Here is a 13,085-nt window from a genome sequence, read left to right on the forward strand (position 1 = left end):
TAATATGAATCTGGCTGAATAAATTTATCTAGTTGATAAATCTGAAAATTTTACAGCCCATTTAAAAAAAAGGAATCAAGTTTTTAATAAATCAATCTTCATTCATTATACTTTGTTCAAATAATTGACTATTACTTTAAAAATTTAGTTTCTACTAAATTAAATATTCCGAAATCTGAAAAATTTGTAATATGTAATTTTATTTTATATTATTAATCAGAAACTAAAGCTTAAAATATGGCTAATTAATAGATATTTCATTTATATATATATATTTATCCAAAAACTTAAGAGTATAACTTTAAGTAAACTAATTTAAATTGGTAAATAATTGTATAAATCTAAGTATTGGTAATCAAAATGGTAATAGTCTCATGTAATATAAATATTTTAATTATATTATTTATTTGTTAATTTATTTTGTATTTTTTATTACTTTATTATTACCATATTTTATTAAAATTAAGCATCCTTTGAAAATAAATACTCTTATTTCATATGATATTAAGCAAAAATACCATATAGCACTATCTAAAATACCCCAGAATCCAGCTTTTTATCAATTTCAGCAATTTAAAAATTAAATTATACCTGTGGTATTTTATAAGGTATAGAATATATTGGGTAGTATTAAGTACTTGGTAGGTATTTTATCAAAAAATATTGTATTACTTACCAATCTGAAAATTATCATTTTAAACAAATATTTACACTTTTTGGTATTGCCGTATTGGATTCTTTTTCTGCATACAAAACTGATGTAGTTAAACAATAATTTTGTAAAAAAAAATTGATTTGGCAGTTATTTCAAATGGTCCAACATTTCATTTGCAATTACTTATTATATATCTTTTAAATTAAAAGTAATTATTTTACTATAATAAAATTATTGGTTAAATTAATTATACTATTATAAATGATTGCCTTATTTAAAAAATTAAATTACATTTAGATTTAAATTAAAAAAAATTTTTTTGTTTAATAGAATATACAAATATATATATTACTATAAAAATATATAAAAAGAAGGATTTCTTAAGTAGTATAATACAGTTAGAGTTTATATCCGTCCATCTGGATATCCAATTTTTGCGTTATCCATTTATCCAGATATCCAGCTGATTTATTCAGATATAATCCAGATAATCCGGATATTACCCGGATATCTTAAATTATCTGGATATCCAATTATTTTTGCAGACTAATTCAGGCCAAATTTATAATTCTGACCAGAATTACGCCTTGGTAAGATGATCATTTCCATTTTTGGTGATAGCCATTCCACAAAAAATTATTTTTCTAAAATTCAAAAATTTTCTTTTTAAGAGGTTATGTAATATTAATGTCTAAAAAAGAAAAGATTTTGTCATAATTCTGGCCGACATTATAAAATTTGTCCAAGTTACTTTTAACTAATATTTGGATATCCATCAGATTATCCAGATATCCCAAATTCTGTATCCGTCCAATCTGGATATTCGAATATCTGCGGATATTCATTTTTTAACGGATAACGGATATAAACTCTAAATACAGTAAGTACTATTAAAAATAAACAAAAATAATTTCTAATTATTTTTTATTATTAACATCAATAATTTCAAATTCTTTTTCATTTTTTTTTATTTTCAATTTTTTATAAATAATATCATTTTTTCAATTTAACTAAAAGGATTGTTTAGAGTATTTTTTGATAGAGAATTGCTTCTAAGTTTGTTTGGGAAAATTATTTTTTGAGAATTTTTTAACTGAAAATATCGTTTGATAGAAAAATTTCTAAGAATTCATTTAGGAAAATTATTTTTTGAGAATTTTTACTAAAAGAATTGTTTGGGATATTTTTTGATGGAGAATTTTCTAAAAAAGTTCATTTGGAAAAATTATTTTTTGAGAATTTTTTAACTAAAAGAATCATTTAAAGTGTTTTTTGATAGAGAAATTTCTAAAAGTTTATTTAAAAAAATTGTTTTTTGAGAAAGGAATTAAGGGATATAATGGGATCTGCCCTATAATTTATTTTTCTACAATTTGTTTTTTTTTTTGAATTACATTAATATTGAAGTCAATTGTAGATCAAATCATTTTTAATCTCATTCAAATCTAATATCTTTCTTTCCTTTTTTAGTTAGTAATCTCTTTTATTATAATTTCTTTTTTAGTGCAAGTGGCTTTCCGCTTTTCGCTCAAAGGGATTGTTTAGGACATTTTTTAATAGAAAAATTCTAAGAGTTTATTTGGAGAAATTATTTTTAAGAATTTTTTAACCAAAAGGATCAATCATTTAAGATATTTTTTGATAGAAAAATTTTTAAGAGTTTATTTGGAAAAATTATTTTTGGAAATTTAAATTTTTTATGTAATGTTCAGGATCCTGTTATTTGGATGGAGATTTTTTTGAGAAATTTTCGTTTAAAATGATCAAATATACTTCATATGCACTGATCTTTAGAACTGGCCTAAATTAAAGATTTAACAATTTAATTTTGAAAAATGTGATATTTGTTTCACAACCTCTAATTTTAATTGTATTACATGATCATCTTTTGCGGACTGATAAAAAAAATAGAACTTTTACTTTTGAAATAAAGAATATACTATCTATAAACACAAATAAACAACGCAAAAGAAGATGAGTTTTTAATGTTTAGATGGGTTTATGATATAGAAAAGTCTTTTATGTTATTTGTATATTAAATATAATAAGTAACTATTTTTATTTGTTTCTAAAGGTTTTTAACATGTAGTAAAGTTGTAAAAAAGTGTAAAAGCCTAGAACTTAAAGCAAAACTTGGTATGATTTATTTGTTTATTTATTTGTTTATTTTATATCATATTTTAAAGAATTTTAAGTAAGAAAAAGTTTTATTATTTATTTTAAATTTAGGCAAATTTTATTCAAAAATCTGATAGTGGAAAACTTATGTGATTTTTTTAACTTTTTGTCAATAATAGGTTTATTTTAATATCATTAGAATTATCTTATTTAAAGCTTTATTTTGGTATAATTTTACTATATTTGAATCATAAATTACATTTTTTTTTAAATAATAAATAATATATTACAAAAATTAATAACTTAACTAATATAAAATTTATTTTTATGAAAATATTATTAGTAGATTCTACTCAAATAGAGCTTTCAATTAAGAATAATTTTGTTTGGTTTAAATAATAGGATGTTAAAATATATGAGTTTTTTGAAAATTTTACATACGCTTATTACAAATAGTATATGCACATGATAGTATTGTCCATCCATCATTTCCATAATAGTTTTTGAAATATTTTTATCATAAACTAAATGACTAAGGGATGATTAATTCTCAATTCTGCAAATTGGCAGATATGTTATAGAAACTTAACATTTTTAACCAATATAGAATTGATATCATTAAGTTTATCTTAACGGTATTATTTTGACATTATTTCGATATTAATTTAATATCAATTTAATATTGATGTGATTAAGATTGCTTGTCTAAACCTCTTCAAAATCCTACGATTAGTTTCTTCAAAATTTTACTATAGATTTATTATAGTTTCGGCAGAGTTTCAGCAGTTTTAGCATTTATAATAAGTTTTGGCAGTTTCGCCTTTCTTCAAAGTTTCGCCAGTTTTTTAATATAACTTTAATATAGTTTCGGCAGAATTTCGCTTTTCGGCGAAACGCCATCTTGTCTAAACCTCTAGATTTCGGCAAGCAACTTTAGATGTGATATCAAAATAAAGTATTATCATTTTGATATCATATTAATATTGAATCAATATTAAATTAATACCAAAATGATATCTAAAATGATATCAAAATGACATCTTTAAGTTAAACTTAAATATATTATTTCGATGTCATTTCAATTATCATTTTAGGGTTTGTTTTTTGTTGCTATGGTGACATGTTACAAGAGTCATGTTACCGAGTTTTATTGGTAAAAAATTTGTGCCACCCATTTTTGCGACGCAAAATATGACGTGATTTTTTTTTATTTTTTGATAATTCTTTAGCTTTTGAATTTCAGATTACGGTTTGGTGAGTATTTTTTTTTGTATTGTTTTTGATTTGGTTTAGAAACACTACTAATGTTCCTTTTTAATTTTTCTTCTTTTTTTAGGGACTTTTTCAGTTAGCTTTGAACTTCAGAATGGTAAGTATTTGTATTTTTCTTATTGTTTTTAACTTGGAAACGCTACTAACATTCCTCTTTCTTCTTTTTAGAAACATTTTTGGACCAAAACTTTGGCTTTGGACTTCAGAAGGGTAAGTGTTTAGGCTTTAATGTTCTTTTCTTATGTTTTTGTATTATTTTTTGATTTAGGAACGCTATTAACAGGACCCCGAATATTACTAAAACAACTCAGATCCTGTGTAACTAAAATTTCAAAATGCGATATCTCAGTCAATATTACACCTTAAAAGATGAATTACATATCAAAATGTTCGTCTCATTAAGACGAATCTAACAAGCCAAAGATCATTAAAATCCAATCACTGGATCCCGAGATAGCTAATTTTGAGTTTAAAATCTACATATAAGTGAACTTTATACATTTGGAACAGAAATTAATTATAAGGTTTATACAAATTCAGATCTGAGTTTTTTAGTAATATTCGGGATCCTCTATTAACAGTCCTCTTTCTTCCTTTTTTTAGGAACGTTTCTGGAATTAAAATATGCTTTAATAATATCGAAGCAACTTCTTTCGCCATTTTTTCTCTCCGCACGTAGTTGGACGCTTTTCTTGTAATCAGCCATTTATTCCGTTCTTACCAAATTAAGCCAAATTTCAAAATTAGCATCAACTTTTATTTTACTTTTGAAGAATGTGAGTGTAATTTCTTCAAATACATCCAAGAGAACCCAATTGCCGTTGAATACTTGTAATAACCTATATATTTTTGGCAAGATCTGAAGCATTAAATCTAAATCTCCAAGATCTATGTTGGTATATTCTTCTATTATTTTTTTCTTGGCTTGTGATCTGGTTGTCTTCCCTCTATTTTGTTTAAGATTTGCAGAACAGAATGCTTGCAAGCAAATATATGATTTCCAGACTTTCACGTGAAAGCGTAGATTTTTACGTTGCAAGATTTCTTTGACGACTTGACTTTTTGTACTTCCTGTGACAGAATTAAAAATATTACCTACTAATTTATATAATATATTTTTAATTTCATTTTCGTCTTTAGCTATAAATGGAATTCTAGTACAATTTGAAGAAGAAATATCCATCAAAATTATATCATTCAAAAAGTCACCAATTAACTGTTTGAAGCCTTTTAAGAATGAAAATTCTGAATTGTTTATTAGGTGATTTATAATGGCTTGTCTGTATAATTTATTTCAGAAGAAAATCTTTTTATCACGAGTAGAAGAACAAGTTGGCAATTTATGGATAAATTGCAATATTTTGTGTAAATCTTTATCAAGATTTACAGCTTTATCATCAAGATTATACTTTTTTTCATCCTTTTTATGATTTTTTCCATTACTTTTGTTGTCTGATGATACTTCTTCAAATTTTTCAAATCCTGGATTTTCTTTGACAGGTCTCAGCCTTTCAGATGATTCCTCAAGTTGTCTCTTGGATGGTCCCTTGAATAATTTCAGATTTTCTTTGATAGGTAACAATTCTCCTTTATGAAGTCTCTTTTTATTCTTTCTATATTGAGCCCGATGTTTAAGCTTCTGGTTCCTTTCATTATTTGGTAATCCATTACCATTTATACCTTTACCTGATAATTGAATATAAACATATACAGTAGTTCTTTATTTCTTGTGCAATATTGAGCTTGATATTTAAGCTTCGTATGCTGTCGTCGGATACGAGTGCAAAATTAAAGTGCCCATAACTTGGCTTCAGTCATCAGCACTGTGTTGTTGTTAGAATTTAAATTTACACTGCTAATATTCATTTTCTTCATTGTTCTCAAAGAATTAAGCCATTCGTCAATAATATTAGAGCCTAATTAATAAGTCTCTTTTTTTTATCTTTACTATCATTATTTATATCTTTACTATTATTTTTATCGACACCATTGTCTTTATCATTCTCAATATCTGTATTTAAAAAGTTAATAATTAAGTAAAAAAAATGGGTTATATTTTAATAAATCTTAGTTTGTACCATTTAAAGTTTCATTACTAGGATCGTTAGTTATATCATCATTATTATCTTTATCGATACTATTGTCTTTATTATTCTCAATATCTGTATTTAAAAAGTTAATAATTAAGTAAAAAAAATGGGTTATATTTTAATAAATTTTAATTTGTACCATTTGAAGTTTTATTACTAGGATTATCAGTTATATTATCGTTATTATCTTTATCGATGCCATTGTCTTTATCATTCTCGACATCTGTATTTAAAAAGTTAATATTTAAGTAAAAAAAAAAGGTTATATTTTAATAAATCTTAATTTGTACCATTTAAAGTTTTATTACTAGGATTTTCAGTGATGGTATCATCATAACTTTTTATAAAATGAGAAAAATAATAATTATTTATTGCTTTTTGTAAATAATGGTAAAAAAAAGAAGTAGACCTTACCTCCTTTCTTAGGATATAATTTATTACCATTATCTTTGAGATCGTTAAAGATTTAAATTTTATATTTTAATTATATTATACAATATTATAAAATAATGTTAAACCTTAACACACCTGAACTTCTAACTTTCTTATTGTATGAAGGTTTTTGTTCATTATCAATAAGATTATTTATAAAAAAAAAAGAAAAAAAGAATTTTACTTTTTGCTTTTTTTATAAAAGATAAAAACATAAAATAAACTTTACCTCCCTTGGAATGCTTTTTATTTGAAGTTTTTCTCATATTTGTGATGTCTTTTCTATAATATAATGTAAAATTTGGTTAATAACTTCGTTATAATGATATATGTGAAGAATGCTCATTTTGTATATTTACTACGTGTATTATTTTTTTTTCTTTAAAAAAAAATATGGTAATAGTTTTTATTTCAATTAAATTTTTTGTTTTATAATATAGCTTGTGAATATTGTAAGAGGAAGAAACCCTTATTTTAAAGAAAGAAATTTAGTTTATAAATTTGAAATAAAAAAAATTGAACTATATTATATAAAAAAAAAATCAATTACGTTAGACATTTTTGTCTTGTGAATTGAAAAACCAAAAAATTGAATTACATCAGATAAAAAAAAAATATCTAATTATGTTGGCATTTTGCATTTAAACAATTTGCATACATAATACAATTGTAAAGCAATCACATGTTTGTGCATATAGAATAGGATTAACATTTATTTATATATGTACACGTGATAAAGTGTAAATGCTACCATTTTTTATTTTTTTATTTTAAGTATATATTTAGTATATTTTTTGCCGATCAATTTAATATCATTGTATTTTATTGGTAATCAAATTACATCTTCAAATAAAATCAAATCACATTGGGGACTAAAAAATTGGATAAAAAAAAAATTATCTAATTATGTTTGTATTTTTTATTTTTTATTTTTAAATATATATTTAATATATTTTTTTGCTAATCGATTTTAATATCGAAATATTTTATTGGTAAAGGATATTTTGTAAACTAAAAAATCGAATTACATCTTCAGATAAAACTAAATCACGCTAGACGTTTTGTCTTATGAACTGGGTGACTAAACAATCAAATTATATATTCAGATAAAAAATATTTAATTACGTTGTTATTTTAATGTATTTAGTATATTTTTTTGCCAATCGAATTTAATATCAAAATAGGACCCCAGATATCTCCAAAACAGGTCATAAGTCACACTTTCAGGCAAACATGGCATAGCAGCCTTTATCTTTATTAATTATTTATTGAACTTTACAAATTTATATACATAAGAAATAGAAAATAAAATAAAAACTAACTAAAAATAAAACTATTTAGTCTCCTAGAAAGAAATTAAAATTAAAAGAAAATTCAAAAGACAAATCGCTAATACTAACACTTCCTAGATCTTCTCTCTTGATATATTCTAACCAAAGTAGAAGCAACTATGCTAACATAATAACGAATAACGTACCCACTATTAAACTCGACACTTCATCCTGCAAAGGCTGTTATTAAGTAGCACCGTTAGACGACCCATAAAACCTGACATATGATTAAACTAAGATAATCTATATTTCATCGAGTTTCTTAACCAATCAGTTCCAGAGTCACGTGAATCAACATGGGTTGGAGGTGGTAAAGATGAGTAAGGTAAATAATAAGATTTGGACAAACTTTTAGGCCTTGAGGACTGTTTAAGTTTTGAAGTAATGTTCATCGTAAGAAGCTCCGCGTACTGAGCCGAGCTCGTGAGCTGGCTCGAGCTTTTCAAGCTGGAGCCGAACTGAGCTATGATAAATTGGCTCAGTGGCTCAGTGAGCCAGTCTCGAAAAGAGCTCGAAATCGGTGGAAAGCTGCCAAAAGCTCAAGCCGGTAATAAGCTCGGCTCAAAAGGCTCGAGCTGGCTTGTAAGTTATCATACAAAAAATGTTGCGAAACGTTTTTTCGTAATAATATATTTAAGAAAAAAACGTTTCGCAACGTTTTTTTTCGATATTTTAATAAAAAACGTTGCGAAAACGTTTTTTCAAAATATTATATTTAAAAAAAATGTTTCGCAACGTTTTTTCGATATTTTAATGAAAATGTTGCGAAACGTTTTTTCAAAGTATTATATTAAAAAAAACGTTTCGCAACATTTTTTTTCAATGTTTTAATTAAAAAACGGCGCGAAATGTTTTTTCGTAATAATATATTTAAGAAAAAAACGTTTCGCAAGCGTTTTTTTCGATATTTTAATAAAAAAGCGTGCGCGTTTTTTCAAAATATTATATTTAAAAAAACGCTTTGACAACGCTTTTTCAATATTTTTAATAAAAAACGGTGCGAAAACGCTTCTTTATTAATAATATATTTTAAAAAAAGCGTTTATGCGTTTTTTTCAATGTTTTAATAAAAACGTTGAAAGCGTTTTTTCAAAGTATTATGTTAAAAAGCGTTTTGCAAGCGTTTTTTTCAATGTTTTAATTAAAAAATGGCGCGAAACATTTTTTTGTAATAATATATTTAAGAAAAAAACGTTTCGCAATGTTTTTTTTCGATATTTTAATAAAAAACGTTGCGAAAACGTTTTTTCAAAATATTATATTTAAAAAAAACGTTTTGCAACGTTTTTCAATATTTTTAATAAATAAACGTTGCGAAAACGTTTTTTATTAATAATATATTTAAAAAAAAATGTTTCGCAACGTTTTTTTCAATGTTTTAATAAAAACGTTGCGAAAACGTTTTTTTCAAAGTATTATGTTAGAAAAAAATGTTTCGCAACATTTTTTTTCGATGTTTTAATTAAAAAATGTTTCGCAACGTTTTTTTCGATGTTTTAATTAAAAAACGTTGCGAAAACATTTTTCTTAATAATACATTTAAAAAAAAAACGTTTTGCAACGTTTTTTTTCAATGTTTTAATAAAAAATGTTGCGAAACGTTTTTCTGAAGATAAAGCTCGAGCCTAGCTTGGCTCGAGCCAGGTTTTTAATGGCTTGGCTCAGCTCACTTTAGCTCGAGCTGAAATTTTTATCGACTCATTCATTCTTCCAGCAGAATTTTTTTCGAAATTTTTTTCGAAGCCAGACGTCATGGCTCATTTCAAAGCGGCTAAAACGGAGCTTTAGCTGTAATGCCGTAATTTAATTTAACACCATAATGTCGTAAATATATATGCCGTAAATGAATAAGAGTATAAGACTAAACTTAATTTCAGCTAAGTTCGTAATGCAGGGTCAATTTTTTTTTGCGTTTTATCATGTGACATTACACAGATTTCCAAAAAAGGAATTTTTGTCCCTCAATAAAATTGAATAATGGGTTGCACAAGGTTACACGAGTTTCCAAAAAAGGAAATATTCCTGTCAATCATTTAGCAATTGTAAAAGTCACGTGATCATGATTAATTACGGCGCCACATTACGGTTACGGCATTATTTATGACATACAGTCAACTCTCTATAAATACACTCTCTATAAATGCACATCCTCTACAAATGCATTCTTTTGCCTGTTCCCAACTTGGGACTTAATGCTAAATGCACACTCTCCATGTTCTACACGTGTAATAATTTTTTTAATTCAATTATATAGTGTAATTTTCTATAAATGTACTCACGTGATTTTTACATGAAATAGATACCAAAATACTCAATTTAATTTAATGTATTACATGTATTACATTGATTTTCTATTCCTTATTTGTCTATTTATATTAATAAAAATTACTAAAAGTTGTCAATTAAGACATGTATTACTGAACCTATATAATTGCGTGTAGTATGCGCAGTACACGCAGTACGCGCAGTTTAGTTAACTTCATACCGGTAAATAGTTATGCCGAAAAATAGAGTCACTTTAACTGACCTTCAAAAATATGAGTTCTGTCTTTATGCTTATGATAATAAAAAAACTTGAACCCAATATGTGAACTGGATAGAAGAGAAATGGGGAGTTAGAGTTGATGAGTTCACAATTACAAGAATTTTGAAAAGTAAGAATAAGAGACTTGGTACAGAAATTGCTAATCCAGAAGCAAAGCGCCATAAATCTGTTCTTGTTCCAGAATTCGAGCTTGCACTAAAGGAATTTGTATTAAATTATCAGCATAAAACAATTTTGAGTGATGGTGTTTTAACCGAAAAAGCAAAACAGTTAGCTGATGAGTTAAATGTTCCTAAGGAACATTACAATTTTCTTCGGCTGGCTTGGAAAAGTTTAAAGACCGTAATAATATTCATCAGGTAAAACTTGAGGAGAAGCAGACGCGGCTGACGTAGATGCCATTGCTGAAGCTTTGCCATTAATTAGAAATAAATGTTCCAAATATCCTCCTGAACAAATTTACAATATGGACGAAACTGGGCTTTTCTATCGGTAATTTTTTTTAATATTTAAGTTTTCCTTATTTGTATTAGCTTATTATCATCTGATATATCAGTTATTTTTTAGGTTAGAATCAGATCGAATATTAGCTACACAGCGTCTTTCTGGACGGAAAAAATGCAAAGAACGCCTTTCTGTCGCTTTATGTTCAAATGCCGATAGTTCACATAAACGAAGCCATTGATAATGGTAAATACGCAAATTTTCAATGTTTTAAAAACATCAATATCAGAAATTTACCAATGACTTATCAGAATAATTCTAAAGTCCTGGATGTTAACAACTCTTTTCAAGATGGCTTCAGCATTTGATTATCAAGTGGGCATAAAACACGAAGGCAACGTGTTTTATTACTTCGATAATTGCACAAGTCATAAGCTAGAAAATCTAACCCTTTCTAATGTTGAAGTTTGCTTTTTACCTCCTAATACAACTTCAAAACTTTAACTAATGGACGCTGGTATCATTATGTCTTTTAAAAAACACTATTGGCGTTATTATATTAGGCAAGTTTGTTTATAATGCATTATTGTGTAATATTTCAATTCAAATCTTAATTTAATTTTTATTTTGTAATATTAGGTGGATGTTAGAAAAAGTTGAAGCTGGTCAACATATACAAGATTTGAAAATGGATATTTTACAAGCAATACAATACATCATTCAAAATTGGGATGAAGTTTCAGTCAATACTATTCGAAACTGTTGGAATCATACTAAAATTCTTGGTGGAAATGGTGATGATAATGGGGATGATGATGATAGAGATGATGATAATAGAGATGATGATGATGATAGAGATGATGATGATGATGATGATAACAGAGATAATGATGATAACAGAAGTGATGATGATAACGGAGGTGATGATGATGATGATGACGATTCAGTACTTGATGATGATCTTAATAAGGCAATTAAAGCTCTTTATTTACCCAATATAATGCAATTAAAAGAATTTCCAACAATTCCCTGAAGAAAATATTGTTTATGAAATTTCTGAAGATGAAATTATTTCAGAACTTGCAAACATATTTAAAAAAAATACCAATCATCCTGATGAAATAGATGATAGTACTGAAGCAGAAATCATTAGCATTAATGAAGCTTTAAAATGCTTAAAAACTCTAAATTTGTTTTTACTTCAACAAGAAAATGCAAATGAACATATAAAATTAGTGGATATTATTGAAAAATACATTAAAAGAAAATAAGTAAAATCAATGCAACAAACTACTATAGATCAATACTTTAGATAGTAATTACTGCTTTATTTTTTGTAATTTTTGTAATTTTGTAATTCTTCAATTTTATAATAATAAATAATATTTCAATTACTACTATATATTCTTTAAATGCACACTCTCTCTAAATGCACACAGTTGCCCAGTCCCAAAGGGGTGCATTTATGGAAAGTTGACTGTATGTCGTAATGCCGAAATGTCGTAATTAGGGAATTCCGATAGCACCTAGTATACTAAAGAGAAAAACTAAATAAAGAAAAAAGTCAAGTTTCTATTTACTATTAATCTCTTAAATAATAATTAATAATAAAAAAGAAGCTTATTTTCTAAATGGTCATCACTATTTTAACTAATACTTTATGAAAAATCTTTAAATATAAAGAAACTAATGAAAAATTTTACACTAATATAGAGTTTAAAATTCAGTTATCTAATATGTAATTATATTACAACTTTTAGGAATTTAGTAGGAGAAAAGTTTTGCAAAAATAAAATTACTTTTGGTAAAAACTGCTTTAAGTTAAGTAATTCTACTAAACTAGGAGTTTTAAATTCAAATAAATTTTAAAAATTTTCTTAAAGTCTTTAAACTGAATAAAAACATCTTACAGTTCTTTAAATGAGAACAGCTTAATAATTAGCAAATGAAAAATGTAGTTGATTTCCAAAAATTTTTTTTTTTCATTAATTATAAAGCCTGTAAATTTATTATAAAATATTTAGATAAATCTAAAATATTTAGCAAATAATTAAATAATAAAAGGTTAAATTTTAAATAAAATTATATTAATAATTAGAAATTAAAAAATAAAATTATAACAAGATTTTTATAAAATTATAAATCAAATACATTTAATCTTTTTATAGATACTTTTTAAAATTAAAAAAAGAATATAC

The 13,085-nt window shown here is 25.4% G+C and overlaps 3 protein-coding genes across 3 annotated transcripts; 1 reads left to right on the top strand and 2 right to left on the bottom strand.

The window, feature by feature from the left end:
• Positions 1-4,751: 4,751 nt before the first annotated feature.
• Positions 4,752-5,228, bottom strand: OCT59_017568 (uncharacterized protein; the record flags this gene model as incomplete). Its single annotated transcript, XM_066137567.1, has 1 exon — positions 4,752-5,228. One exon carries the CDS (start codon positions 5,226-5,228, stop codon positions 4,752-4,754), a length of 477 nt encoding a protein of 158 aa, XP_066004135.1.
• A 111-nt stretch (positions 5,229-5,339) lies between these two features.
• On the bottom strand, positions 5,340-6,579 carry OCT59_017569 (uncharacterized protein; the record flags this gene model as incomplete). Its single annotated transcript, XM_066137569.1, has 6 exons — positions 5,340-5,731; positions 5,994-6,056; positions 6,124-6,207; positions 6,275-6,358; positions 6,426-6,472; positions 6,545-6,579. 6 exons carry the CDS (start codon positions 6,577-6,579, stop codon positions 5,340-5,342), a joined length of 705 nt encoding a protein of 234 aa, XP_066004136.1.
• A 4,996-nt stretch (positions 6,580-11,575) lies between these two features.
• Positions 11,576-11,920, top strand: OCT59_017570 (uncharacterized protein; the record flags this gene model as incomplete). The annotated part of the gene is made up of 1 exon (XM_066137570.1): positions 11,576-11,920. One exon carries the CDS (start codon positions 11,576-11,578, stop codon positions 11,918-11,920), a length of 345 nt encoding a protein of 114 aa, XP_066004137.1.
• Positions 11,921-13,085: the final 1,165 nt, after the last annotated feature.

Source organism: Rhizophagus irregularis, chromosome 26, assembly GCF_026210795.1.
Source record: "Rhizophagus irregularis chromosome 26, complete sequence".
Taxonomy (NCBI): domain Eukaryota; kingdom Fungi; phylum Glomeromycota; class Glomeromycetes; order Glomerales; family Glomeraceae; genus Rhizophagus; species Rhizophagus irregularis.